Source organism: Chinchilla lanigera, unplaced genomic scaffold (genome assembly GCF_000276665.1).
Source record: "Chinchilla lanigera isolate Chin_1 unplaced genomic scaffold, ChiLan1.0 scaffold00020, whole genome shotgun sequence".
NCBI lineage: Eukaryota > Metazoa > Chordata > Mammalia > Rodentia > Chinchillidae > Chinchilla > Chinchilla lanigera.
Window position 1 is genome coordinate 4370839 of NW_004955421.1, and position 27871 is coordinate 4398709.

The 27871-nt window shown below is 43.0% G+C and overlaps 1 protein-coding gene across 1 annotated transcript in view; it reads left to right on the forward strand.

The window, feature by feature from the left end:
* Itga9 (integrin, alpha 9) overlaps positions 1-27871 on the forward strand; it is a gene marked incomplete at its 5' end in the record, with an annotated part of 332049 nt that overhangs the window by 39786 nt on the left and 264392 nt on the right. Inside the window, 6 exon segments of the mRNA XM_013513777.1 lie at positions 1894-2031; positions 7179-7284; positions 8726-8820; positions 12490-12580; positions 15057-15102; positions 23031-23185. Coding sequence (XP_013369231.1) covers positions 1894-2031; positions 7179-7284; positions 8726-8820; positions 12490-12580; positions 15057-15102; positions 23031-23185 — 631 coding nt within the window.

A 27871-nucleotide genomic window follows, 5' to 3' on the forward strand; every position in this document is an offset into this window, starting at 1 on the left:
CCCTGGACTTTCAAAGGATGCCTTTAGCTTTACCCCTGGGTCTGGAGCCACACACAAAGAGGAGGGTTCCAACTAGGCCATCATCAGTTTACTTCTGTTTTTGTTTGGCTAGTGCTTGGTCAGATTGTATCTTGGCTTCTCATTAGGAAGGAAAAACACTAATAAAAAACTGGTTCTGGTTTTTATTGATTGACATCTTACAAATAGTACCCATAAGAAATCATTAATATGTGTGCAATTCAGACATTAAAGCAGACACACTCCTCCGTACTTCAGGCTGATGGGAAGTTACGTCCGAGGGACCCTCACCCTAAAGCGTGTCATTGCCATATTGAGGTTTCATTGAATTAACTGACTATGTGAAGTGTTTGTGTTTCAAAAGTTAAGAAACTCCACATACAGGAATTTTTGATTTAACACCCTTGAAGATGCCAAGTTACATAGCCCACTGGAATGAAACAATTCCTGCGGGCCTCAGCCAGGGAGAGCAGTGTTTGGCTTTGTTCTTTAGGGTGCTGCCTGTGTCTTACCAGTTTCTTTTCCTAAAATCCAGATAAGGAGATAGGCAAGGCCACTGATTTAGTGCCTGGCAGTTTGGCTTCTGTCCTCCCCACCCTCTAGGATTCCAAACCTCTCCTGTGACCCTTGAGAATGGGCGACTGGCTTTGACATGTGACTAGGGAAGGGTTTCTGAGTGGCCACTACAAAAGTCCTCCCGTGCCAGCGTCAGCTGCAGGGAGTAGATTGGAGTGCCCCCCACCTCTCAAACTCCCCTGGGTCATCTGCCAGCATACTTCAACAGCAAGAGAAAATGCTTGTTTGGGTCAATAGAGACAGAGCACTTCTATTTGAAAACATTTATTTTAGAAGCATAGTGCTTTTTTGTGGTTGTTGTTAGAGGCACACATTGGCAGCTTTGAGGGAGCATACAGCCTACAAAAGTTTTTTGGGGGGGTCTGTACAGTATTAATTTATCATTTTTATTATGCATTAAATTATCAGCATTTAAAAATAGGTATTTCTAACAGAGTTTTAGAGTTTTGGCTTCTCTTGGACAATTGGGTGGTTGGCCCTTCTGGGTCAGCCTTCCTTGTGGTGGCAGAGTTGCGGCTGTGTGGGAGCTGCTCCTTTAGCTGGGGCTGTGGGCTCCAGTCTGCTGCTGTCGCCAGCACTCCCTGTTGCCACCCAGACACTGAAGAAACATCCCTTGCCATCTGTAAGCATGCTTGCGCTGTTAGTTTTTTTTTTCTTATATCTTTTTTACCACCTGCCTGGATCCCATTGGTATTTGGGCTTGAGATCCCAGATTTAAAGTAAAGGGTACTGGGTTAAGCTGTGTTTAAAGAGCCAATATAACTGGCTCTGTTCCCTCATCAGTCTTATGACTTGTACCTTCTTCTGTCACTTTACTTCATGCCTTGCTAGCAGTCTTTAGCTACACACAGGACTGGGTTAAGATACCCTGTTTTCCCATGCAGCATTTATTTTCCTGTCTTCCTTCTGTTGTAAAATGTCACATTTCTACTTGCTTGGCCTTGTCTAGTATCTGATGTACAGGCACTTTATCACGCTTTTAACCTGGATTTGTAACCTCAGCTTATGTTTTTAAAAACAGTGCCTTGTTCTCCAGGAATTAGTTTATTTACCTACTTAATAGGGCTTCTGGAAAGGGGCACTCAAGCCCTCAGCTTTAGTCTCAGGATGATCAAAGGCCCATGTGTGCTGGGTACACAACTGTTTGCTTGGGCATTCTGATGGGAGGGGTAGCTTAGCTGGTGCAATCTTGGAGAGGCCAGAGGCAAGTTTTTCTGAAACTAGTGAGCCAGAGCACTGCAGGCCTTGGTGTGCAAAGGCAGACACTGAACACTTTGTTGCAACTCGACTTGGTTGCAGATGGGCTCTTACTTCGGCTCCTCCTTATGCGCAGTTGATCTGAACAGGGATGGCCTTTCTGACCTGCTAGTGGGCGCCCCCATGTTTTCTGAGGTCAGAGACGAGGGGCAGGTCGCCGTCTACATCAACCGCGGAAACGTGAGTACGATGGGAAATGCAGGTATGGAGTATGGGGAGGGAGGGGCATTTTCCAGCCAGTAGTGACTGAGTACCGTCTCTTCTGGATGCATACAGGAACACCTTACCCAGAGGAGGTAAAATGGCTTAATTCTGCTGTGGAGGCATGTAACCGTCTATTATTGGAAAGTCATATATAGTGTTAAAACTGCAAATATACGGGGGCCAGGGAGAAACCTACTGACTGTGTACCAGGCACTGTTTTTCCTGCTTTCTATGAAGGTGTCAGTGAGATACACATATGATATCAAGGGTCTCTAGTTTTCAGATGAAGAAACTGAGGCCCAGAGAGGTAAAGTTACATGGCCCAGGTCACAGCTGAGAAGTGGTAAGGTTGGGATTTGCGTATGGCTTCAAAACTGGCATGTTTTGTCTATGAGTCTGGCTTACAAGGTCAACATACATGGTGAATTATTAAATTAAAATTTATTGCAGTAAATTTTGCAGTATTCATTACTATGAATCCCCTTTAAAATACGCCCCCCCCCTTGGTTCAAAACACATTTACTCAATCATTTGTGCCACTTTCTGAAGCACTTACCAAGTCCAGCGTGGTGAATTCTGCTGCCAAGTACCATCAACGGAAAGGACACTTACAAAAACATTGTGGTGTGACCGCATTCACCTTCTTCACTGGATTTGGCACCGTGTAACTTGTGGTGGTTCCAGTCAGAATGACAATGAGAGTTAAAATTTTTAGTCTTTTTAGGACATCAAGGCAGCCACAACAGCACCACTAAAGACGTTCACAGGAAAGGATTTCTAGAACGCTTCAAAAAATAGCAAGAATAATGGGATAAATTTGTTTGAAGCAAGGAGTATTTTGAGGAGGATTACTGGCAATGTGTCTTTTACTGTAATACATTTTAAAAATTTAAACAGTGTATTTTTTTGACCACAGAAAATCATATTTCACTCAACATGATGGTCTTCATATCCATCCATTTTCTTGCAAATGACAGAATTTTGTTTTCCCTTGTGGCCAAATACTCCACTATATATTATAACACATTTCCTTTACCCTTTCAACTGGTGATGGTTATCTAGGCTGGGTTTATATCTTAACTATTGTGAATTGTGCTACAGTATACACGGGTATGCAGGTATCCCTCTAGTATGCTGACTTCAGTTGGTTAGGGTATATACCAAGGAACAATATAGCTGGGTCATTTGGTAGGTCTAATTTTAGTTTCCTTGAGGAGCCTCATACTGATTTTTATGGTGGCGATACTCATTTACATTCCTACCAGAAATGTACAAGGGTTCCTTTCCCCTCACATCTTTTTCAACATTTGTGGTTAAAAAAATTTTTTTTATATTCTTGATACTACCCATTCTGATTGGGATGAGATGGAAACTCAATGTAGTTGTTTTGTTTTGTCTTTACTTTTTTGTGTGTGTTTTTAATTTTTTTTATTTTAAAGAGAAAAAAATAAAACACTTTCAAAACAGGTTAGTAGGAGAGTTATAATAATTAATACATTGTATGTTGTCGTCTTCATAGTAGTTATTCAGAATACAAGATATAGAGGCATATCTTGTCCAAACAGTATTAGCACAAACCTTTTCTTTCAATGAACTAAGAGAAACTAGGTATATAACTATCTTAACTATCTTGTGTATAAATATATTTTTGTGTGTGTTTTTGAGACAGGCTCTGACTATGTAGCCCAGGCTGGCCTTGAACTCATGGTGATCTGCCTGCCTCAGCCTTCCAAGTGCTGGGATTACAGGCGTGTATTACCACACCTGGCTTAATGAAGTTTTGATTTGTATTTCCCTAGTGGCTAAAGGTGTTGAATTTTTTTTTTTCAAATACTTATTGGCTGTTTGTACTTCTTTTGAAAAGTGTCTATATATTTCATTTGCCTATTAATTGATTGGCCTATTTTATTTTTTGGTGTTTTTTAGTTCTTTTTATATTTTAAATACTAATCCTCTGTCAGAAGAATAGCTGGAAAAAGATTTTCTTCTATTCTGTTGGCTGTCTTTCACTTTTGGTTGTTTCCCTTGCTGTGCAGAAAATTTTCAGTGGGATGTAGTCCCATTTGTTGACTCTTGCTGTTATTTCCTGTGCTGTTGGAGTCTCATTCAGGAAGTCTTTGCCTGTGCTTATGGCTTCAAGTGTTTCCTTCGGGTGGTTTCAAAGTTTCAGGTTTTGTATATAGGTCTTAATTTATTTTGAATTGATTTTTTTGGTACTGGGTGAGAGAGAATGATGTAATTTTAATCTTCTACACATGGATATCCAGTTTTCCCAGCACCATTTGTTAAAGAGGCTATCTTTTCTCCAGTGTTTGTTTTTGACTCCTTTGTCAAGAATCAGATGGTTATAGTTGTGTGGGTTTGTTTCTGTGTCCTCTGTTTTTTGCTTTGTGTGTGTTTGGAGGAGGCTACTGGGGGTTGAACCTGGAACCTTGATATTAAGCTACATCCCCACCCTTTTTCATTTTTGATTTTGAAACAGGGTCTTTGATTTTGAAACAGGGCGTGAACTTGTGATCCTCTTGCCCCTATAAACTCAGTGTTAGAATTATAGGCCTATGCTGCCATGTTCCACTTTCTGTGTTCCCTGTTCTATTCTCTTGTCTTTTTTCTTTTTTTGGCACCAGGAATGGAATTCAGGACCTTGTGCTTGCCAAGCAAGTGCTGTGCCACTGAGCTACACCCCTGACCTCCCTGTTCTATTCTGTTGTTTGTATATATTTTGTGTCAGCACCCATGTGCTGTTTTTGTTATAGTTTCTTTGTAGTATAGTTTGAAATTGCATATTGTGAGCCTTCAGCCTTTCTTTTCTTTTGCTTAAGATTTGTGTTGCTGTTCTGGGTTTTTTGTTTCCATATGAATTTGGGGATTTATTTTCCAGTTCTGTGGAGAATGTCATTGAAATTTTGATGGGAATTGCATTGAATCTGTAGATCACTTTTGGTGTTATGGCCATTTTAACAATATTAATTTTGCCAATCCATGAACATTGGAAGTTTACTCATCTTCTATCTAGTTTTTTCAATTTTTTTTCTTCAGTGTTCTGAAACTTTCATTGTAGAGGTCTGTCACCTCCTTGGTTAGGCTGATTCCTCAGTTCTGTATTTTTTTCAACCTTCTTGTGATTGAAATTGTTTTTTTTATTAATAATTGATTTTTTTCCCAGCTAGTTCTTTATTGGTGTATGAAAATCTATTGATTTTTGTAAAAATGTCAATTGTTTATCCTGGGCAGTACCTTTTGACACCTGCATCCCCACTGACATTCTAGGGGTAGGGGACAGGGAGAAATGAAGTGGTCATTCTGTAGATGAGAATAATGGACAGTCAAAGACTTTCCGCCATTTATATGTATAGGAAAATGAAGAAAATGCATGACCCAACAGTCTCACTGTGTGATCAAGTCAGGGAGTGCACTCTTGGAGCACGATAATTCCCCCAAGACTTCCTCTGAGCATGAGGCAACCACCTGCGGCCTCCCCCTACCTCCTAACCCAGTGTAACTAAATACTATATGATTTTCCTAAGCTCCAGAGTATTTTGTTTCTATTGAAACATATTCTAAGGGGTAGGGATATAGCTCAGTGGCATAGTACCTACCTGCAAACATGTGAGGTTGTGAATTCAATTCCCGGTGCCAAAAAAAAAAAAAGAAACATGTTCTATTGGATTAATAACTATAAGGTAATATGGAGGAGTGAAAAAAGTGATGATGCTGGAGTGGATGGACCTGAGTATGCATCTTGGTTTTTCCAATTTGTAGCCTGTGTGATGTGAGCAAGTAGCTTGTAATTAGTGCCTCAGTCCCCTATCTGCAAAGTGGGAACATCCATAAATGAGGGGATGGATATACAGTGCTCGGTACACAGAAGGAATCAGTTACTTTTGTTTATTTCTTCTCCCTCCTCACACTACTAGGAAGAAATCACATACGGTCAGCCCTCTGGATCTATGGGTTGTGCTTTCTCAGATTCAACCAACCACATATGGAATATATGGCAGCAAAAAGAATTGTCTGTACTGACCATGTACAGACTACTAATCCCTAAGTGATATAGTATAATAACCATTTGAATACCATTTATATTTTATTAGATATTATAAGTAGTCTAGAGATGATTTAAAGTACACAGGAAGGTGTATGTAGGTTATATGCAAATATGACAATTTATATAAAGAATTTGAATACTTGCAGATTTTGGAATCCAAGGGGTCCTGGCACTACCCTCATAGACACTGAGGGATGACTCTTATTTGTATTTTGGGGTGGGGCTTTCACTGACTCAAGAAATCATCACATCTTTATTGTTTTCAAGTCAAAAGTTGTGTTTATAGTGAAAGATTTGGTCATGAGAAAAACCAGACATTCATGGGATGGCCAGTATGTGTATGGTGGGTCCAGAGTGTCTCTCCGCTGGGGAAGGTTTAGACATTCTTACTTCTCAAAACATCAGTTTGCATTTCAGCTCTGTATTCACATGCCCAGTGGTTGGAAGCAGAGTGGGTATTCTTGGGTGATTTTTACTGCCACTGTACATCACTGACCCCTCTCCCTCTGTGAGTTAGTGTTTGCTCAGGAATTTTGAGTCTGAGCTACACATGGCAGTGAGCATAGTGATTTATCTATCCCTGTCCATATGGGGTGCCTGAATTTTCATAGCTATGATCTCCTCTATCAGTATGTACCTTGCAAAACAGCCTTATGAACTTGTATTGAAAAGCACAGGAGAGAAAGAGAAAAAGTATGTTCTTGTTTAAAACGATTTTGGCAATAGTGTTATGCCCTAAGGAAAGCTGAGGGGATACTGTAGGGACGTGTAGTAGGTGACCTTGGTAGTCTGTTCAGTGTGAGGACAGTGACTTGTAGTCATTGGCCAGTGTGACACTCTCCGTGCCCCCGAAACACATCTCAGCTATTGGAGATCTTCCTGCTACAGAGGAGAAGGCACTCATTTTGCCCTGGGGAGAGAGAAGTTTGGATTCCTGTGATTCTGCCTAGGTGTTTCCTGTCAATGAGTGTGATCTAGGAGCTCTGAGCTCTAGATTTAAATTTTTAAATTAAAAAAAAAAATTCTTCACTCTGTTTTTTCCTCTCTCATTTTTTTCTTCTGTCTCATTTCCCAGGGAGTCCTTGAGGAGCAACTGGCTCTGACCGGGGACAGGGCCTACAACGCACACTTTGGGGAGAGCATCGCCACCCTGGGGGATCTTGACGATGATGGCTTCTCAGGTGAGCGAGGTCTCCTCTGGAGTGCAGAGCTCCTCCAGGAGCAGCAGGCAACCCCGTGTCAGAGCGGCAGGCTGCCCTCTGACTTTGTCCTGGTGTCATGATCTGCTTCTGGAGCAAAGTCCATCAGCACTTTTATGGGGAGTGAGGAGACTCTTAGAGATGTTTCCATGTACATACCCGGAGCTGAGTGCTGAGCCCACTGGAGTTTTGCTTCTGCACAACTCTTTCTCATCAGCTCAGCGTCTGCAGTGGAAGCCAACATCAGGACGAGTCCTCTGGCTTCTGGTGGCTGAGAAGTTTGATGAGCTTTCTCCTGCCGCCAGTTCTTTTTGTTTCTAAGTCCTAGATGCTCCATAATGGTCTGCTATGTTTTGGGAGAAATATGTGAAAACAAAGTAGACATTTTTTCCCCTGATAGTAGCGACTTTGTAAGTTCAGTATAGGGGAGGAGGTGTAAGGACCTAATGTCCATTTCTGCTTGGACCCTAGGCTCCTTTACAGCCCATTGGCTTCTACTGTGTCCTGTTAAATACCTCTTCCCTCACTGTATGCATAGTGTACAGACACTGGGGGCTGGGTGAGCCATATCCCCAAGGCTAGGGTTCTGCTCTGGCCTAGGTTGGGTGTCTGGGCTCCTTTGCTACCTCATCCCATGGGGAAGGGGAGGGAGAGGGGGATGGGGAAAGGGGAGAGAGAGGGAGAGGGAAAACACGTGAACCTCTATCTTGAGGTCATGGGATGCATACTGTCTGCCCTTAAGCACATTTCTTCAGGCATATGACTCTTCTGAGAAGCAAAGAGAAAAGAGTAGGAAATTCCTAGGCTTTGATCCAGGAGCTGTCATTTGTGTGAGTAACACTGGTTTTTCTTTTTGGGGAAATTAATTGCACTCTGTAAATTTCCTTTATGTAGGGATAGAGTTGACTTTCTCAGTTATGCAATAACCATTGTCTATGGAATTCCCCTCTCTGAAAGAGATTAGAGTGGAATCTATTTCAATATCATCCCGATATTGCTATCTATCTATATCTATATATCAATATATAGATATTTGCTTTGCATTAAGCAATATACCCTGGCCTTTTTAAATTTTGAGACAGATACAGGGTCTCCTTAAGTTCCCAGGTTACCTCAGCCTCCCAGAGCGCTGGGATTATAGACGTGAGCCATTACACCCAGCTTGTATTTCTTCATATCAGTGTTTTGTTGCTTTTTCTTAGGATGAGGTAGAAACTTTTCTGGGTCTGAAGTCTTGTCAGCTCCTATAACTTTCTTTTTGTTTTGTTTCTTCTGATAAGAGATCATGTGCCTAATTTAGTGCTTAAATGGTTAGCCAAGAATTTCTGGGATCAGGGGCCTCAGACATGATAAATGGAGTGAAGGAATCCACACATATTATTCCACATGGCATTTCTGACCCACAGTTGTCTTTCTCCCTCAGATGTGGCCATTGGCGCACCCAAAGAGGATGACTTTGCAGGAGCAGTGTACGTCTATCATGGCGATGCCAGTGGGATAGTCCCGCAGTACTCAATGGTAATTGGTGTGAGAATGACATGGTAACTGTGTATACATTCATTCAATGAACATGTATGGAATCTTCACCGTGTACCATGTTCTGGGGCTACCTTTACTGTGTACCGTATTCTGTTGTGAAAGCACAACATTGGGCTTGCCTTCAGGCATCCACCTTCTAGTAAAAGAGTAAAGCAACTGATATTACTGATTAAATATAAAAAAGTACTCATAGCATCCTGATATTGCTCATATTCAGGCATACATTTGGCCTAGAGAAAATATTAAACAAATTTTTACTCAGAATTTGAGCTACTTGAGAAACTAAAGTTTCTCTGTTTGGTGTCTCCTTTACTGACCATCTATGTTAAGTCAAAGAAATATCATTAAGATACCTAAAGAGAGACTGGTCCACAGAGGAAGGCCTGAAATTTCTCGTGGACTGTTGTCACAATTGTCATCCAAACCAGGAGCTGGTCAAAGCTCTAGCCTTGCCTCAGAGTTGGGAACATGGAAGTGGTGAATTCTGCTTTCTTGCTGTATCAGCTCTGCATTCAGTCTTGCTGATGGTATCAAGCCAAGCCCATGGGAGAAAAGGAAGTCACACTCGGTACAGAGGCATAGTCAGGACATTTGTGGATGTGTGCAGAGTGGCACTGGTCCATATCTTTCTTCCAACAGAACAGTGACAAAAATGGACAGCTCACATGGAGAAAGTTTTGGTCAGTAAATAGTTATCAAGCACTTAAGTGCTAGGTGCTTTCTTTATATTTACATGTATTTATTTATATTTTAAGTTTAATGAACAATATGTAAAAAGTATAGCTTCACTGTCTGCTGGCTGCCTTCTCAGCTCAGTGCCTTCCCTGTGAGAAGGGGGCTGTTCCTAGGGCCTGCTCTACCCTTTCCTTGCTGTGAATCTTCACAGCAGCCATGTGAGGTGGGCACATTGATCATCCAATGTTTTTCTCTGAGCCTGTGACCCAAGGAGGGAATTTACCATGCCCAAGGTACTAAGCAGCAGTATGGCTGTTGAAACGTTTCCAGTCTGACTCCTGAAACTGCTCATAACCACCATCCTCATCTCCATATTGGAACAAGGCCCACTCAAGGCAGGTCAGTAGGGAAACTTAGAGATATAGAAACTGATTCTGCTATGAAGCACACATACTCCAGGGAGCCTGTGTCCACTCGGGCCATCCTCTTTTCATTAGAAGTAAGTATAGTAACGTGAGAGCAATAAGCTCTTAAGCCATCCCAGCTGACATGGCAGGAGGAGGAGGCTTTGGGCACAGTGTGGGGCCCACATCTGCATCCCAGGAGCCACCCTGGTCTGGCATGTTGTTCCCAGTGTGACAAGCTGAATGTCATCTGAGGACCTAGTGCTTGGGTAGAGGGCAGGGTCATTCTCCATACATCCTCCTGGCAGTTTGTTCCTGGACCTTGGAAGCTAACCACACGTGGGACAACCTGTGCAAGACCCCTGCTTCCCCTCCACCCTGGGCTCTGCAGTGTTTTGTTTTGTTGCTGGGTGGAATCCCTACGCAGAGCTGAAGTATACATTTTGTGGTTAGTATGGAGTGTCTCTAGTAGGAAGCGGGATCAGCAGCTGGACCGCCCTGCCTTTGTCAGCAGGCATGTTGGCTTGTCAGCTTCGACAAAGAAGTGGTTTGGGGCTTTTTAAAGGAAGAGAGACAGAAAAAGAACTATAGGTATGCTTTTCCAAGCAACATATATATGATAAAGTCAATGACTTAAAGGGGAGAAAAACCCTTTAATGATAGATCCTTCTGGGCCCAGCCGTGGACAGAGTGAACACTGTGTGTGGAAAATAGAGGAAGAAATCAGAAACTAGTCTGGGCAATGGAATCGCTTTTCTTTGGCCCAGATTGGTATTATTTCTGCTGGATAAATGGTGAGATCAGGGCCTCAACTACTTCTGCGTTACTCTTTAACTCATTCCTTTTCCTTGAGTTTTCCATGAAGAGTGTTGATTTTAAGATCCCCGTGTGCCTGTCCCAGTTTGAGAGCCCTCGGGCATGTCATGGCGGTCCCTGTGATCTTTCTGCTGCTGCAAGGGACACTGCACATAAACCTGGACAAGTGGAGGTTTTCCAGGGTTCCTGGTTTCCATTTAGGGTTATTAGCACCGAGCAGACTTATCTTCCTGTCTTTATAGCATAATGGCCTGCAGATGTCTGCGGATAACTTAAGCCTGCATCGCCACCCCCAAATAGACCACCCCTTCTCTCTCCCCATTCCCAGCCACTGCATACCTTACAAATGCAAACCTAGGGCAAACTGTTGCTAATGTTCTCAGCCTTCCAAGCTGAGATGGTCTTCTTCAAAGCATGGCTTGTAAGAAGTACACAGTCACATGGGTTTGTTTAGATAGAGCCATGTGGGATGTGAGGCTTTGCCTGGGAGTAAGCAGTATTTCTTCAGTGTTACCTACAGTGTTCTGATCTATACTTTGATGCACACACGTTTTCTGTTGGATAGTGTAACTCAAAACGGCAAGAGGGGCTCTCAGGTCATTTCTGAGAAGGTTATTTGCAGTCATCAACAGGGTACAGGGACATCCCAGCGTCCATGTGCCGATCCTGTGGAAACTCCCTCTGCCCACATTCATGAGTTCTCTGTAGGATGACTCAATAAGGAAAAGCACAAGGAAATAAAGGTAAATGATCCTAATGTCTGTAAACCTGGCTCTGTTATGGGTTTTGCTTCAAGACATGAAAACAAGGCATGTCTCTTGCCATTCACAGTGAGGGCACTGGGAGGTGAGCCTCTGTAGGGATACTGGAATAAAGGTGGGGAGGAGCTATTCAGATGCCAGAAGCTGAGACTTTTCTGATTCAGGAAGTTTGGTGTCTTTGTGAAGATTGTGCCACACAAATATTGATGCATAGCTCTGCATGATGAGCGTTGGCTGTGCAAGTATTCTTGAACCAATGTTGCCTGTGTTGATAGGTGATGGACTTCATGATGCAAGAAAATGTGTGCCGTGATATAGTGAGTTGTGAACTTTGGTTGGTTGAGGACTGTCTAATAGGGAGGAGGGCAGTGTTAGCTGATTTTTAAGGATTTCCTATAGATTATAGAAGGTTAGGAATGTGGAGTTCTGGATTTACTAGATAAAACTGATCCTGGGTGTGAAGTTTGGGAGTCTGTAGACTTCCTGCTTGGCTGACTAGAGGGGCAGTTTCCACATGGCCATAATTGCATATATTAATTACCTGACCATCTAGGGCGAGAGTATTGCATGTCTTGGGAATGGAGTATGAAGTGTTTTGTACTTGTTTGGGTACAGACATAGGAAGTAAATATGCTGCTAGAATTTATCTGCTATACCTCAGTCAAAACAAAACAGAAACCGTTAGACATGGAAATTAAACTTTATCCATCTTGAACTTCAGCATGTCAAAAAAAATCACACTAGTCTGGACAGATTTATTTGTTAGCAGTGAACTTAGCAAAATTTTAAAATGATGAAATTTGGCCAAAGCAAATAATAATAAAGGAGTGTGTGGTCTTCAGCTGCCTACTGAAGGCCTCCTGATCAAATGAGAATTGCCTTTTTTTTCCTTTCAACCATTTAAGACCAGGTGCCCCAGGGAAAGTTGGTTAACACAGTGTCAAGTTCTTATTGGTGACTCTTTATTTTCACGTCCCTATTCTCTGTTTCAGAAATTGTCTGGGAGGAAGATAAACCCAGTCCTGCGGATGTTTGGGCAGTCCATATCAGGAGGCATTGATATGGATGGAAATGGCTATCCTGGTAAGCTGTTTTTCTTTAAAGGCACATGAGATAAAGATAGGTACATGAAGTGGACTGATTTATAGTGTGGTTAGTGGTTATTTACTCTATACAGGATTAGGAAAATTCACACAGTTCACAGAAGAACAGAATAATTCGTTTAAAGTCTGATGCTGGAAAACAATAAAAGGGGGTGGAGGGAATGGGGGAAAAGAAGGGAATTGAAATGTGGTATGTGCGTGTACCAGTTCCCAACAGTGAATGTGATCATTATGTACTGTAAACATGGTAGTAAGAGAATAAAAGAGTATATTTTGATTGTTTATATTTAATCATATTCACATTTAGAGACTTCTTCCTTTTGAGAGGGAAAAGGAGCCACCCCCCTCTTTCTCCTAAAAGAAAATTACAGAGATAGAGATTTGGATAAGAAGAAAGCCTGGTCTTCTTGCTGATGGTTGAACAGCCTGTCTATGTTTGAAACTGGCTGGTCTTCAGGGTGAATGAATACATTGTGGGGGTTGAGACTAATCAAATGAAAATGTGAAATTTCCAACCCAGACCCCAGGTGACACGCAATTTATGTCGTTACCTGGGTAGTGGGATAGTTGTTCTTTGGGCATTTGAAGATGAAATGAGGTGAGGAAGCAAAGGTAAGAATTTGAAAAACCTCAAATCATCATGGAGTTCGGAAAACATTTCCAGGAATACATAGTCATCTTACTTTTGAAGAAATACTTCTTCCTACTTAAAATGTGCGAAAACTAGTACAATCCTAGAGCACCAAATTTTGTCTTTTTTTATAGATAGAAATTTTGCACACCTTTCAGACTTTATAAGGGTCGCACTGAAGCTTTTGCCCTAAGATAGGCTGCCCTGTGTTTTTATAAGTTTGGGAATGGAATTCTTGTGCTAGGCTGTCCGAGGCCATCTCCAAGTAATATCTTTCCGGGTTGAGCACTATGACGTGTAAAATGCTGCCAGGTGCACTGTCCAACTCACAGTGATGCCAGTAGGCAGGGAGGGAGTGGGCATCCCCCACTTTATGGATGACAGTGCTGCACATCAGAGCAGGTTAGGGACAACGAGAGCCTGCAGCCATGGGCAGGAACTCAGGCCTCCCAGTGGCTCAGCTGCTGCTATATGAATGCATGCTCAGGAGATGTGTTCACATTTCACAATGGAGCTGAACTTCATTTCTTGTGTTTTTTATAAAAAAGCAATAAATTTGTTCATTTAGTTCAAACATGCAATCAATTAAAGAATACTACTGAAGAGCAATAAAATTAATATATACACCTAAGTGCAGAAATTTTAGGAGTACTATAAGTCATGGATTTGCTGTTGCTTTCTCTTAATGAGGACATTGTGTAGATCTTTTCATTTAGTGACAGGTCGATTTAGACTCTCTTGAACTCAGATATTTGGTTCTATGAACTGTTAATGAAGCCCCAGGGTTAAGGGGTTGATGCTGAGGGGGAAGGAAGGCATGGAGCTATTGGATAAGTGAATACTTTATTTAGAAATAAACATTACTAAGGAATGAGGGTGTAGTTCAATGGTAGAGCATTTGTCTTAGCATGTGTGAGGCCCTGGGTTTGATTCCTAGCACACCATAAAACAAAACAAAAAATAGAAAATATTGCTAACTAAACTTGTGTCTTAGTTTACCAAGCATTGCTTAGTTTATCAAGTATTTTTGTATATTTTATTATTTAAATATCTGATGTGATATATTTAATAAACACTTAAATATTTCATATGTTTAATGATTATACAGTAAATGTTACACTTAATGACTATTATATATTTTCTGATTTCAATATAAAATATTGGCAGCTTTAGAAGAAGGTCTTGGAGATAATGATCCCTGAGTATAGGCAAGGTTTCAGAGAAAACCTAAAGTCTCATAGAGTGAGGGTGGGAGGTGAGGATTCCCACGGTTGAAAGACCCTAGGTCAGTGATGGCAAACCTTTCAGAGTTTTCAGTGATACAAACTGCCATAGGTCATTTTTCAAGAGTTGTTTAATTCTGGTTATCTCTATTTATTGGACTGATATCAAAGAAAGGAAAAAAAAATCAAGCTACATGTGTAAATTGCTTAATCACCAAATATAGATAAAATACTTGAAGTTGATTTTGATAATATTTAGTCTAATATAGCTAACATATTGTCATTTTAATATATAATCAATATAAAAATTATTAATTAATTATTGGTTTTTAAAAATTAGGTCTTTGAAATATGGTGTGTTTCTACAGTCTATCTCAATTCAGACCACCCTTACTTCAAGGCTTTAGCCATACGTGGTAGGCTACTGTTTGGGACACTGTGGTTTTAATTCTAAAAAAACCATGGTGCATCCAGACTATGGCAGTTTGAGGGCTCCCTGACCTCAAGGTCAGACCTCAGTTGCTGCAGAACACCGTGCTAGGTGGGGACTGTTTTTGGTGGGCTTCAACAAGTGTCTGAATGTTGTGACTTATTGCTTTCAGATGTCACCATTGGCGCCTTCATGTCTGACAGCGTGGTTCTTCTGAGGTGAGATGCCTTACTCTTGTTCCTCATGCGTGAGAGATGGAAGTCAGTGGGGGAGACGTGCGGCAGTAACTTACCCTCACTCATCTCTTTCCTCAGCCCTGCTCCTTGCAGGCTGGAGGTGCTTTACAAATGGAAATGGTGCCTTTATTTTCTCACTCGTATTATCTTCCCTCCCAGACTGTCCACCTGGGGGGCCTTGAACAGCTTATTCCTGGGAGATGGTAACTTCTGTGCTGCATCTAGACAGGGTTAGGGATGACCTGTCTCTAAATTTGAGGGCTGTTTGCCTTGGCCATTGATAGCCCTTTTCATTAAAGTACAGTGTAAATACTGTTGTTTCCTTGGGTGCCTTGACACTCAGAGGGCTGGGAAGCATTGTACATCTCACTTTTGGTTTCTGCACCTAATATCCTTTCCCACCAGTCCTCAGTCCCCAGCAACTGGGAGCCTCCTGCGCATTGCACAGCTCTTCATTCGCTGGTGAGCAGAGAGGTGGGATGTAAGCTCCGTGCAGTACTCCTGGGAGCCCATGCACTCCCTTAGAGGCCAGTGGGCTGCTGTCACCACCCACGAATCTTCTCCAAGTATTTCTGTCTGAGTGAGTCAGAGGAGGCAAAATTACACTTTGGAGCATGAGCCAACTCTTAGGTTTTGTTAATAACCTTGTGGCAGAGTGTTCTAAAATAGACTAGCAGGATCTTAGAGCTGGAAGAGATCCCAGAGGCCATGTGGTTCCCCGCCCCAGATTCTTCTCAATTGGCCCTGCTTGCTGGAGTCTCCCTCATAAGGACACTCAGCCTCTTCTTAAATGAGGTGCCTGGCGGTGGGGGCTTAGTAACTTCTAAGGGAAACAGATGACCCCCAGGTGACTCTAATCATTGATTTTTTTAAATTTTTATTTTTTATTAGTCCATGTTTGCAGCACATAACGATTCCATTCCTTTTGGGAAGTTGGTACATGTACATAGCACATCTCAATTCCTTTCTCATCCCTTTCCCTCTGTCATCTGTTGGTTCCCCTTCCATTTGCAAAAGAGTTATCTCCCTGTTCCCTATACTCTTAGTATATATCTTTTGTTTTTCCCTTTATTTATATTTTGGGGTTTGCAATAAGAAAAACCATGTGATATTTAAGCTTGTATGTCTGATTTATTTCACTTAACATATAGTCTCAAAGCATCCATTTTCCTCCAAATGATTCTAGTTTATCCTTCTTTATGGCAGAGTTGTACTCTGTTGTATTACCACATTTTCTTTATCCATTCACCTGTTGATGGGCACATATACTGTTTCCAAGATTGAGCTGTTACGAATTGTGCTGCCATAAACATGGGAATGCATGTATCACTGTGGTATGATGTCCTTAATTCTTTTGGGAAGATACATAGAAGGGGAATAAATGGGTCAAATAGTGTTTCTAGATTTTAGTTTTTTGAAGAATCTCCATCCTGATTTCCATAGTGGTTGTACTAGTTTACACTCTCACCCACAATGTAGATGGGTCCCTTTTCTGCCACAACTTCATCAGCATTTGTTATTTTATTTAATTTCTCGATGATAGCCATTTTTTCTAGAGTTAGGTTGAATCGCAGTGTTGTCTTAATTTGCATTTCTCTAATGGCCAGAGATGTTGAACATTTTTTCATGTATTTATTGACCATTTGTGTTACTCTTGAGAAGTGTGTCTATTCATTTCAGTTGCTCATTTTTTGATGGGGTCTTTTCTTTTGGGGAGTCTAATTTTTTCAGTTCTTTACATGTTCTAAATGTTAGTCCTCTGTCTGAGGTATAAAAGCTGGCAATTTTTTTTTCCTATTTTATAGTTTGACTCTTCACTCTGTTGGTTGTTTTCTTTGCTGTGCAATTTGGTATGATCCTGTTTGTTGATTCTTGATGTTATTTCTTGTGTATTTGAGATTCTGTTCAGAAAACCCTTGCCTAAACCTATGTTTTCAAGAGTTTTATTTTCCAGCAGATTAAATGTTTTTATATTAACAGTGAGATCTTTGTTGCATTTTGATTTTAGTTTAGTATATGGTGAGAGATATGAGTGGATAGCCAGTTTTCCTAGCACCATTTATTAAAGAGGTTGTCTTTCCTCCAGTGTATGTTTTTGGCCTCTTTGTCAAAGATCAGATAGTTGAATGTGCCTGGGATTATTTCTGCATACTTCATTCTGTTCCAGTGATCTGCATGTCTATTTTTGTGCCAGTATCATGCTGTTTTTATCACTGTGACTTTATAATTAACTTGAAATCTAGGATTGTGATGCCTTCTGCTTTGCTCTTGTTACCCAGGATTACTTTTGCTGTTCTTGATCTCTTCTGGTTCCATATGAACTTTAGGATTTTCACTCTAGTTCTGTGAAGTATTCTGATTGCAATTGCATTAAATCTGTGTATCAGTTTTGGACATATCACTATTTTTACTATACTGGTTCTGCCTATCCAGGAACAGGAGATATCTTTCCATTTTCTGATGTCTTCTTTGATCTCCTTTTTCAGAGCACTGCAGTTTTCATTGTAGATGTTGTTCAATTGGACTCTTAACTGTTGAATTGGACTCTAACTACTGAGTTATTAAAGAAGCAGAATATCCTCGAGGTTGAGTTTGGCTTGAGTTCAAACACTGCCTCTGTCCTTACGAGGTGAACTTCCTGGGCAAGGCCCCTGACTTTTCTGTCCCAGGGTTGTCCCTTGTGAAACAGGATAACAATAGTACTTACCACAACCAGTGATTTAGTACATATTAAATGCTTGGCTCAGTGCCTAATGTAAGTGCTTAATAAGCATTTGCAAATCTTAGGTAAATAGGGTTGTTTGCTTTGCCAAAATTTACCTTTCTTGTCTTGTATCTGCTACACAGCAGCCCTTCAGTATCTGATGTTGACAGTTGTGTCCCATGATAGTAGCTTCACTAAGATCAAACCTCCCTACTTAACTTAAGTATACCCACTATGGCCCTGGATTTTCACTTTCTTTATCACTTTTACCTCTTGACTTTCCTGGATCCGAGTAATGGAGGTTCAGCTTCTGATGTGGGTCACTCTAACTGATGCTTTGGTGATATTTTCACTTTCTTCATATCCTGAGCAGTGCACATGGGTTTGTAAGGATTGTGCTCAAATAAAACACATGTCTTATCTTTCCACAGTTGAAGACAGGCCCTCCTTTCAATACTGGGACATTTGGTTTAAGATCTCTCATGTAGATTCTGCCTTGTCATTATTCTTGTATTCCATCATCTTCCACCTGTGAGTGCCAACCCAAAAGGCCTTTTCTTTTTCTCACCTTCATGGGTGATCCTCTCTCCTACATGGATGGAAATGTAAAGTGGGCAGTTGTGCTGTGGACTGGAAACCCTGGTCTCCAGCCTTGCATGAAGGGTTGAATCTCATGAGGTAGAACTACCAGGGATAGATGTAAAGTTCTTTGAAGAGAAGGCTGGGGAGAACATCAATGGAGAGAAGAGGTCTAGGACAGGAGCTGGGGAGCTCCACCTGGACAAACCCCAAGAAAAGCATGAGGTCATGCCACCTGGGGAGGAATGTGTGGGGAAGGGTGTGATCACAGGAAACCCATTCCCTCATGTACTCAGCTAATGTATCCTGCCCTGTTGAAATGCAGCTTATGTACATGGTAGATGATGGGGATTTGCAAAAGAACATGGCAGACCTAGTCCTTGACCTGATATTCTAACCAAGGAGCCGTACACAAGTAGCTAATAATGCATCTAGTGTTTAGTGAACACCTACTATATGCCAGGCACTGTCTAAGCATTTTACATATAGTCATGGTCTGTTCCAGGAGGGCAAGGGACCAGGGAGAGCAGAGGAGGTTTCAGAGCATCTCTTAACCACAGGGATACCTTAGAGAAATGCTTCATTGATTTTGTCATTATGTGAACATTGTAGTAGTGTATACTTAAACTAAGACAGCTGTGTTATCACTAGGCGCTATCATCATAGGAGACAGCCACGGTATGAGTGTTCTGCCTTTAATGGAAATGTCATATGTGGTACATGACTGTGTATTCAGTCTTTTTTGTTGTCTTTCTGAATGGAGGCATAATTTGCAGAATATAAAATGTACCAGTTTTAGTGTATGACTCAATGAATTTTGATCAGTGTAGACTCCTGTGTGACTGATACTTCATTAAGATAAAAAACACTTTTGTCATCTCTGAAAGTTTCCTCATCCTCTTTCTAGCCACCTCCCTCCAATAGATAGGCATTGTTGTGATTTCTGTCATCATAGATCACTAGGATTTCACTTAAATGGAATTACATTGTATAAACTGTTTCTGGCTTCTTTCACTCAACATCATGTTTTTGAGATTCATCCATGTTTTTGTTTTACTCTGAATATGTTATGTTTTGTTCATCCTTTCTGTTGCTGATAGAATGTGTATTAACCCTTAGTCTCCTTAACAACTCTGTAACTTAGATATTATTAGCCCCATTTTACTTGCAGATATGCAAGTTTTATTAACTTAGAAAAAGAGATAATTCCAGGTGATGCTGTGAGAGCAACAAAACAGGGTCATGTGGTCAGGGCACGGGTGTCAAGTTTAGCAGAAAGGGTCCAGTGAACCCTGAGTCCTGTCAGAGGTGGCAGTGAGAGGTCATATGTGCCTTTGATTCTAGAGAAATGTTAATGTAGGAGCCAGATGGCTGTAGGTGGGTGAGGGCAGAAGAAGCAAGCAGACAGTGAATCTTCACTACTTTTCCAGAAGATAGGCTGCTCGGGAGCAGATATAATTGGCAGGCATTTCAAGGCTAGGAGACTGCACCAGCGGTTAGGCCAAGAATGTCTTTGAGACCTTCTCTTATCACCTGAGTCCCTGACCCTTCTGGGAGAGATCAGAGGTGGTTACTCTGTCCAAATGAACCTTAATGCTTTGACTCTGTCCTTCCCTTGGGGTCTGGAGAGGTTAGAAGACGAGAGGGAGGAGAGGGAGGCTGGGGCTGTTGGAGGGTGAGATTGGAAAGAGAGATGAATCTGGCACAAGTGCTGGGGGAAAGGGGTCCCAGAATATGCCGAGTCAGATGAGCTTCAATATGGGATACAGGGGAGGGTATGGCTGAGGATGACTTATCTCTCATCTGTTCTAGGAGGGCAGGGGGCCAGGGAGGGCAGAGGAGGTTTCAGAGCCCAGCTGTGACCTCAGGGAGGAAACAAGGGACAGGCAGAGGAGTCATCCAGCATGTCTGAGGGCCAGGCAGGTGGGATGTCTACAGGTGCCTCCATTGATCAGCTGCTGGAATGTGGCTGGATAGCAAGAAGGCCTAGAAACTTCAGCTGACTGAGGCATGTAGGGGGCTCAGGCAAGGCCTGGCTGATGGGCAAGTTAGTCAGGTTTTTGAATTGCCTCTGATTTTGGCTGAGACCAGGAAAGGTGAAGTCTAGGTTTCTCTCTCCCTCTCTCTCCCTGCATCCTTCTCTCTCTCTCTTTCTCTGCCTTTCTCCCTCTCTCCCTCTCTCCCTGTCTTCCTCTCTCGCTCTCTGTCCCTCTGTCCCTCTGTCCCTCTCTCCCTCTCTCTGTATATGTAGATACACACTCATTGTATTTGATTATCCCAAGGGATTTGACTGTCCCAGAGGTGTGTGGGTAGGAGTACTTTGGGCTGTAGCTACAGTAAAACCTGACTAAGAGTGGTTTAACTGTGTAAACACAGACAAGTTTCCTGGTGGTAGGCACCCATGGGTGGTTTAATAGTATCATCCAACAGTATCATCCAGGACGTAGGTTCTCTCTTTGTCCACCTACCTGTGCCCTACAAAAGGTCAGGGACATTTGAGCAGCATGTCAAAGGATGCCCTGACTGCTCTCATTAGTTACTTGGAAGTGGAATGTGAGGATCTGAACTGTCAACCATCACAAAAAAGCAGTCCAGCTGCTTGCTTCCTTTAAATTTTGAAAGTGCTTGTGCTGCTGTCCTTAGGTGCCCCTTCACTTTCATCCTAGAGGTTGGCACACAGGTCAATAGGACTGTGAGAGGCTAACTGCCACCCCAGGCATGTGGGCTGTCCCCACTGTGCCCTTAGGAAGTTTTCTCAGGAGGGCAGGTCCTGCGTTAGGGTGATAAGCACCTGGTGTCATGCCATTGTAGGTCAAAGGAAGTGATCATAGAAGCTTATGAAAGATTTCTGTGCTTTTCCTCCTTCAAAAACAATACTTGGAGTGGAAACAAAAAGGTTTGCAAGAATTGATCTGATAGATGTTGGAAGGAGATGTACCTGTGAGGGCTCCCATCGGGCATTTCAAAGGATTCTATTTTGGCAAACTTGGTCCAGGTGTGTGGACTGCTCACTTGTGCCTTTTGCTTAACTGGCTCACTGAGCTCTCGAGTGAGCAGGCTCTGGGGCTGAGGAGGGTCTTGTGCTTTTCTTCTGTTCTTGGAGCAGGTAGGTCAGGGGCTTCAGCGTCAGGCAGTCCTGTGCCTTAATATCCTGGTTCCAGTGAAGTTTGCACCATTTAACAAGGGTTTTACACATCTGCTGTCCTGGGAAAATGAAAAGGATGTGCTGGGATCCCAGATCCTGGGATCCCAGATCCTCTCGCGAGGGGTACGGGTGGGGTGGGGGTGTTGCAGGCAGGTTTGGAAATATGACTGTTTTCCTTAGTAGGGACATAGGCAGAGGTGCATCTACAGAGCTGGAGTCAGAGAGAGGAGCCAGGGGTCCTCAGGAAGCTTCCTGGGGGTAGGACACTCGAGCTGGCTATTGAAGGTCAGTAGGGCTTTATTCAGTGCCCACTGGGGTCTGCCCAGTTGCACCAACCAAGAGTAAACTATCCACTTTCTAAGTTATTTCTAGGATCTTCTAAGGGTAAATCCAGAGCCAAACCAAGAGACCAGGATGTTGCTTTCTTTGAGGCACCATTGTTCTACTTCCTTTTGCCCTTCAGCCAGCTTCACAGTTCCACTGCCCTGGTCACAGCTGCCCCGCTGTTGACCCTCCTGTCCCAGCAGTGATGGCAGCAGCGGATTTCCCCTCAGCTCATCCATGCTCATTGTCTCTTCCCTTTTCACATCAGCTTTTCCTTAATGCCTTTTTCTTTTGGAGTGGTTGGTCACTTCTCATCTTCCCTGTTACCCTCTGCACTTTACACAAGTGAGGTCATTGTTCTCAAGCCACTAATGCTCTTTAATCTTGTTATGCCACCCTTGGCAGTGGCACCATGAAGCCTGGGGCTCCTTGGAGGTCAAAGGGTCTCTTTGTGAGGCCTGGGGGAAGAAGGTTAAGCTGCAGCCTGGGTGGAATCTTTCTGAGACATGTTTGCAATGTGTACAGAATGCAGTGATTCGGTCTCAGTGTTGTTGTGTTTTTTTTTTTTTTTTCTAACTGCCCCAGGAGAATCCCTGGATGCTGTCTATTCATTAAGAACTGGGGGATGGTCCATGTCAGTGAAAAGAGTGTGAATGATTGTTAGGTTTGATAGAGGTGCATGAGGTGGAGATTGGGCCAACTTGGTAAGAACTTTGCAATTCATGCTTACAATGGCAGTGAATGCTTTGGGGGATATATGAGTGTGATGTAGTTCTTGAATCACGGCTTCTGTTGTATTAACTCCTCCTAAATGCTTTCATATCTCCCCCATAAAATGGAAATCAGAACTTATTTGGTGAAATTTTAAATAATTTCCTGGCATCTGGTAATTCCTTTATGGCTTCAACTACATATGGTTTCTTCACAGCTAACTTGCCTTTATCGTTGAAAAGCTAACCATTCATTTATTAGGAAATGTGTTACTTTTAAAACCAGAAAAAACATATATAGAGCACCTTTGTCCTTTTCTCTTGGGTTATTTCATGCTTTATTTAAATGTTGGCTGAAGGCTTAGGATTTATCATGTCTGTGTAGTTCTTTTGATTTTAAGAGCTACTCCTTAACATGACTAAGTCACCTTCTGTTTTTACCCTGCAGAGCCAGACCTGTCATTACAGTGGATGTCTCCATCTTCCTCCCAGGCTCCATCAACATCACAGCACCTCAGTGTCATGATGGACAGCAGCCTGTAAACTGCCTGAATGTCACTGTCTGCTTTAGGTTCCATGGCAAACATGTTCCTGGAGAAATCGGTAATGAATCACAGTCAGGGCTCAGGATACCCATCTTAGCTGGAGTAGAACAGCAGGATGATGGACAGCTGGCAGTGTGTTGGAGTTCCCTCTCACTCTGCATCCCAGCTGGCTCTGTCCATGGGCTGGGTATCCTTCCCTCTGAGGTTCCTCCCTTCTCTTTCCTGCTCATCTACATGTGCCAAGTTTCACACATCCTTAAGTTGTAGAACAGATAATGGTGGACCCCAAGCGTCCTTTCCCCAAATGTATATGGATCGAGCTTAAATTCCCTAGACTGTGGATAGGATTGGTTGTTGGACTGGTGGAAATGTCATGCTTGGAGCCTAGTCCTAGTGGAATGCTCCATGCAGTTAGAAAAATGAAGCGATGGGACTTTAAAGGCTCTCCCTTGAGCTTTACTGTGGGATCAGGTTGCAGACTTTTCACAGGTCTGGATTTTCAAAAAAGGGAATTCTGCTTTGGGAGCTCAGAGAATTAAAAGGAGGCAGGTGGTAGCTGTTCCTGGTATTTTCTAGTGAAAGCCCACTTGCTGTCCGCCCCACCTCCAGAAACTGGATTAATCTGCACAACAAGATAGGGTCAGTGTTGATTAGAACTCATAGTATAAGAGTACTTGAAGGACAGGAATCTGGACCACTGCGCAGATTAATTTGTTTTTATTTGAAAGGTTGTATTTTCCAACAACTCTTTCTCATCACCTCCTTCATTATGTAGGATATCATAGTCTTAAGGAAAAAAAGTTTCTGATGGTCCTGAGACTCACATGTCTTTACCAAATACCACCTCAAAATGTAGGTGGAATCCATTGACAGACATTTTCAATGAATAATTAAAAATTCTTTTTATTGTGGTTCTGGGGATCAGTCCTAGGGACTTGACCAAGCTAAATGTATCTACGACTATGGGATACCCTTGAGCTATACCTCTAGCCTCTGGATATTAATTTTGCTGCACATAAGTTATTTTAAAACACTAAAAAAGCAAATGGTTATTTGCTTTTTTAGCAAAAAAGTTCATGTGTGTGTTAATTTGAAAAATATTTATTGTGTGTCTTCATGTGCTAGGTATTGGAAATGTCAGTCCTGCCCTCATAGAGTTTCTAAAGGGAGTTACAAAGAATATCTACTGTTTTCATCTTTTTGGAGATTGAACCCAGGACTATGACACTGAGCTACATTATCTACCCTTTTTAAATTTTGAGACAGGGTCTTGCTTACTCACTAAGTTGCCCAGATGGTGTTTGAATTTGTGATTCTCCTGCCTCAGCTGCTCAGAGTGCTAGGACTGCAGGCGTGTACCACCATCCCCAACTTACTGTTTTCATTTTAAATCAGTATGCACAGCCTTCAGACTCTTGGTCACTGTTGTGGTAAAAATGAAGATAAACTGGTCACACTGACAGAGAATAAACTGAGATGCAAGTCTGAGCAGGAGTGGTTTCAGAGCTTGAGATAAGTGGTAGAACTTGCTGACGTCAAAGTTCATGAGCTGAGTGAGGAGATACAGAGGGCTGTTTTGATTCTCTGCCAGTGGCCCTTTCTGGGAGCCTGCCAGGAATTGGCCTTTCACTGACTACTAGGAGGGATTAGATTGAAGGCCTGAAGTCAGCCATGAATCTTGAAGTAATGGCAGAGTAAGGCTGTCGGATGTCGTGATCTTTTGTGGGCAGCATGAGCAAGCTGCCTAATGTCCAAAGCTAGATGGTGACTGTCCTGCCTGAGTATGCACCTGCCATTTAGGTTACTTCCTTATCCATCTGCCACACGAGTTCATTGATGAAATCAAATTTCCTTTACACTAAAAGGGAAATTGATTCCACATTTAAGAATCAAGTTGGGGCTGGGATATAGCTTGGCGGTAGAGAGTGTACTTAGCATGCATGAGACATTAGGTTCAATTTCTGGAATCTCTTCCCAAAAATCAGGTTTAGAAGGGATGATATCCAGAGAATTTGGGTGTCAACAGGGCTATTGTATCTCTGATGTTTTCCTGTCAATTTCCATGGCTTCTAGGAAAATGAACTATATCTCAGTCTTTGTGAAGAGGGAAAAGTGCAGAAAATCTGCCAGAAAGTGGACTGGTGGTGTAATGGAGAGTCTAGGGAGGAAAAAGTGGGTGACTATTAGAAAATGAGGTGAAGAAGAAAAGCAGCTTGTCCTGACAAGCTGTATAGCCTGTCCGTGGGTGGGTGACCTAGAGCTCAGCACACAAGTAGCCTAGTGGTTGTACAGGATTAGGATGATCAGGTCTCTAGACTCCAGATGGATGAAGAATCAGGGCACCAGCAGCTGAGTTCTAATGAGCCTCCAGATGCCCTAGACTGGAGACCCATTGGTCAACGTGATACTTGGGGTTAATCAATTCCTTGAGATTATCAGAGCCTGTAGGTTTAGAGGAAGGGTCCTGTGGAGCTGGTCTTAAGCCTCTGAGGAGGAAGCACTGGCTGTGGCTGCTAGTCACTCTGAGGGGGTGCATGAGACTGATTTGGGGAGTGCAGGAAGAAAATGAGAAATTGGAGTGAACGTTGGTGGGACCAGCTGCTCTGAAATACTCCTGCTGGCTGGGTGGACAGGGATAAGAACTGGCTGGGAAGGAGCAAAACTCTTCTCCTTCAGCCTCACAGGCTCCCCTGAGCTCTGTGTATGTGCAAAGACTTGTAGGGAGCCATTGGCAAAACAGAAAAGAGGTAGGTCTGCAGGGTCCCAGCCTGTATTAGTCAGCTTTCCTGTTGCTGGAACAAAATACTGACACCTACAATTTAAAAGAGAGAGGTTGATTCTGACTCATGGTTTCCCAGGTTTTTTAATTCATAGTTGACTGGCTCCCAGGGAGAAACCTCATGGCAGAGGGCATGGTGGAAGAAAACTGCTCAACTCATGGCATTTGGGAAGCAGAGAGCAAAGAGAAAAGCCAGAGAGGAAGGGGTCAGGGCCAAAATACAGTTCTCAAGTGGGCCCCATGACCCACTTCCTTCAGCTGGGTCCCACCTCCTAAGGGCCCATTCAGCTATGAACTCATGAATAGGTCAACTCACAGATGAGATCAGTGCTCTTACCATCTAGTCACCTTTTCAGGAATCTCTTAACAAAGTTAGTGACAAGAAGACTGCCTGGCACACAGCCCCAGCATCACAGCAGAGTACAGAAAGATGGGTTTGGAGTTGAGGGACAACAGCTTCCTAAACCAGCACAGCAAGCATCCATGCCACCTTGGGTCACTGAGGCATTCAGGGCGCCTTTTTCCTTAGACTGTTTGCGCGGAGAGAAAATTTTCTGAGCTACTTTTGGTCTCTTGAGAAGCATGGAGATGGGATAATAAGACAAATGCATGTTATTTTAGGTTCTTCAATCAACAAATAGTTATGAAGTCTTACCAAGTGCCAGACATTCTGCTTAGCCACAGGCACAGAGCGCAGAGCTTGCATTCTAGTGGGAGGGAGGCTTGCTGGCTTGCTGTTCTGGACACGTGCTGAGGCCCTTGGTGGAGCAGGCACCGTGTGCTGAGTGCTGGCACGCAGACGCAGATTTCTCCTTCCGACAGTAGGCTCCCTAAGAGCAGGCTTATAACGTATTTCAGCAGTTTAAAGTAAGAATTCTACCTGTCCCAAAGAGTATCATTAATCACTTCATCCTCGGGCTGGGGAACTGCCTAGGGCCTCTCAGGGCCTCTCTGGCATGGAGAAGTTCTTCCCTTCCCCGTGAGCTGTGATAATATCTGCTCACTGGCCAGACTGAGGCCTCAGCGTGCACGTCTGTCTTTGGAAGGTGGGGATAAGGCTGGCAACTTGACCCTCACCGGAATGCTAAATGGAAACCAGAAAGGTTTGATCGATGCCCTCTGTTTCTATGACTCTCAGACCACCTGACAAAGCTGTGAGCAAGAAAAGGTGCCTGCCTTACCTCTAGACAAGCTGTTGCCTCCAGCTCCTGAGAGCCAGCACTAAGGTCACCCACACCAATAGCAGAAATAGGGTTGAAGCCGGGCAGCTTGTTCCCAGGCCCCTTTTCTGCTGTGAGGGGTACATTTCTGTTCAAGAGCGTTTGTGTTCTGTGAGCTCCTTTTAATCCTTTGAAAAACATGGAGGTGGGACAGTGAAGGAAATCCATGTTATGTGAGGAAAGGGGTAACCTAGTCTAGTAATTAATACCTCATTCCTCGGGGAGAATGTTAGGAAAGCTAGTAAGTGGAAATATCCTTTTTTCTTCTCTACTGGGAAGCTCAGAGTAACTCTGGAAGGAGGATTTGCTAGTAGAATTTCGCAGCTGAAATCTTGTTCTGATGGAAAATAGGAATGATTCAGAACTGACTGGGAGAGGCCAGAGCCAGAGTTGATGCAAGACAGCTGGTCCCCTCCTTCCCCGGGCTGGTGTGGGGGGCCCTTGGGAACCAGCTGGGGGCAGGGAAAGGAGGCGGCTGAAAGCATTACTTGGGGCTGATCAGCTTTTCCATCAACATGACATCATTCGACATGGCATGGACACAAGCTGCGAGAAGGAAAAACCTGAAGATGTGAAATGTGCTGCTGGAGCAGGCCCTAATCAGAACCAGCACCTTTGCCCAGACAGGGGGGATGGCTGACTGGCTTGCATTAGGGGTGGCTGCAGCAACTGGGTAAGCCTGAGGGGACCCCCAAACCAAGCAAGCCAACTGGCTGCTTCTCTGGTAAGTCCTCCGCTTTCTAGG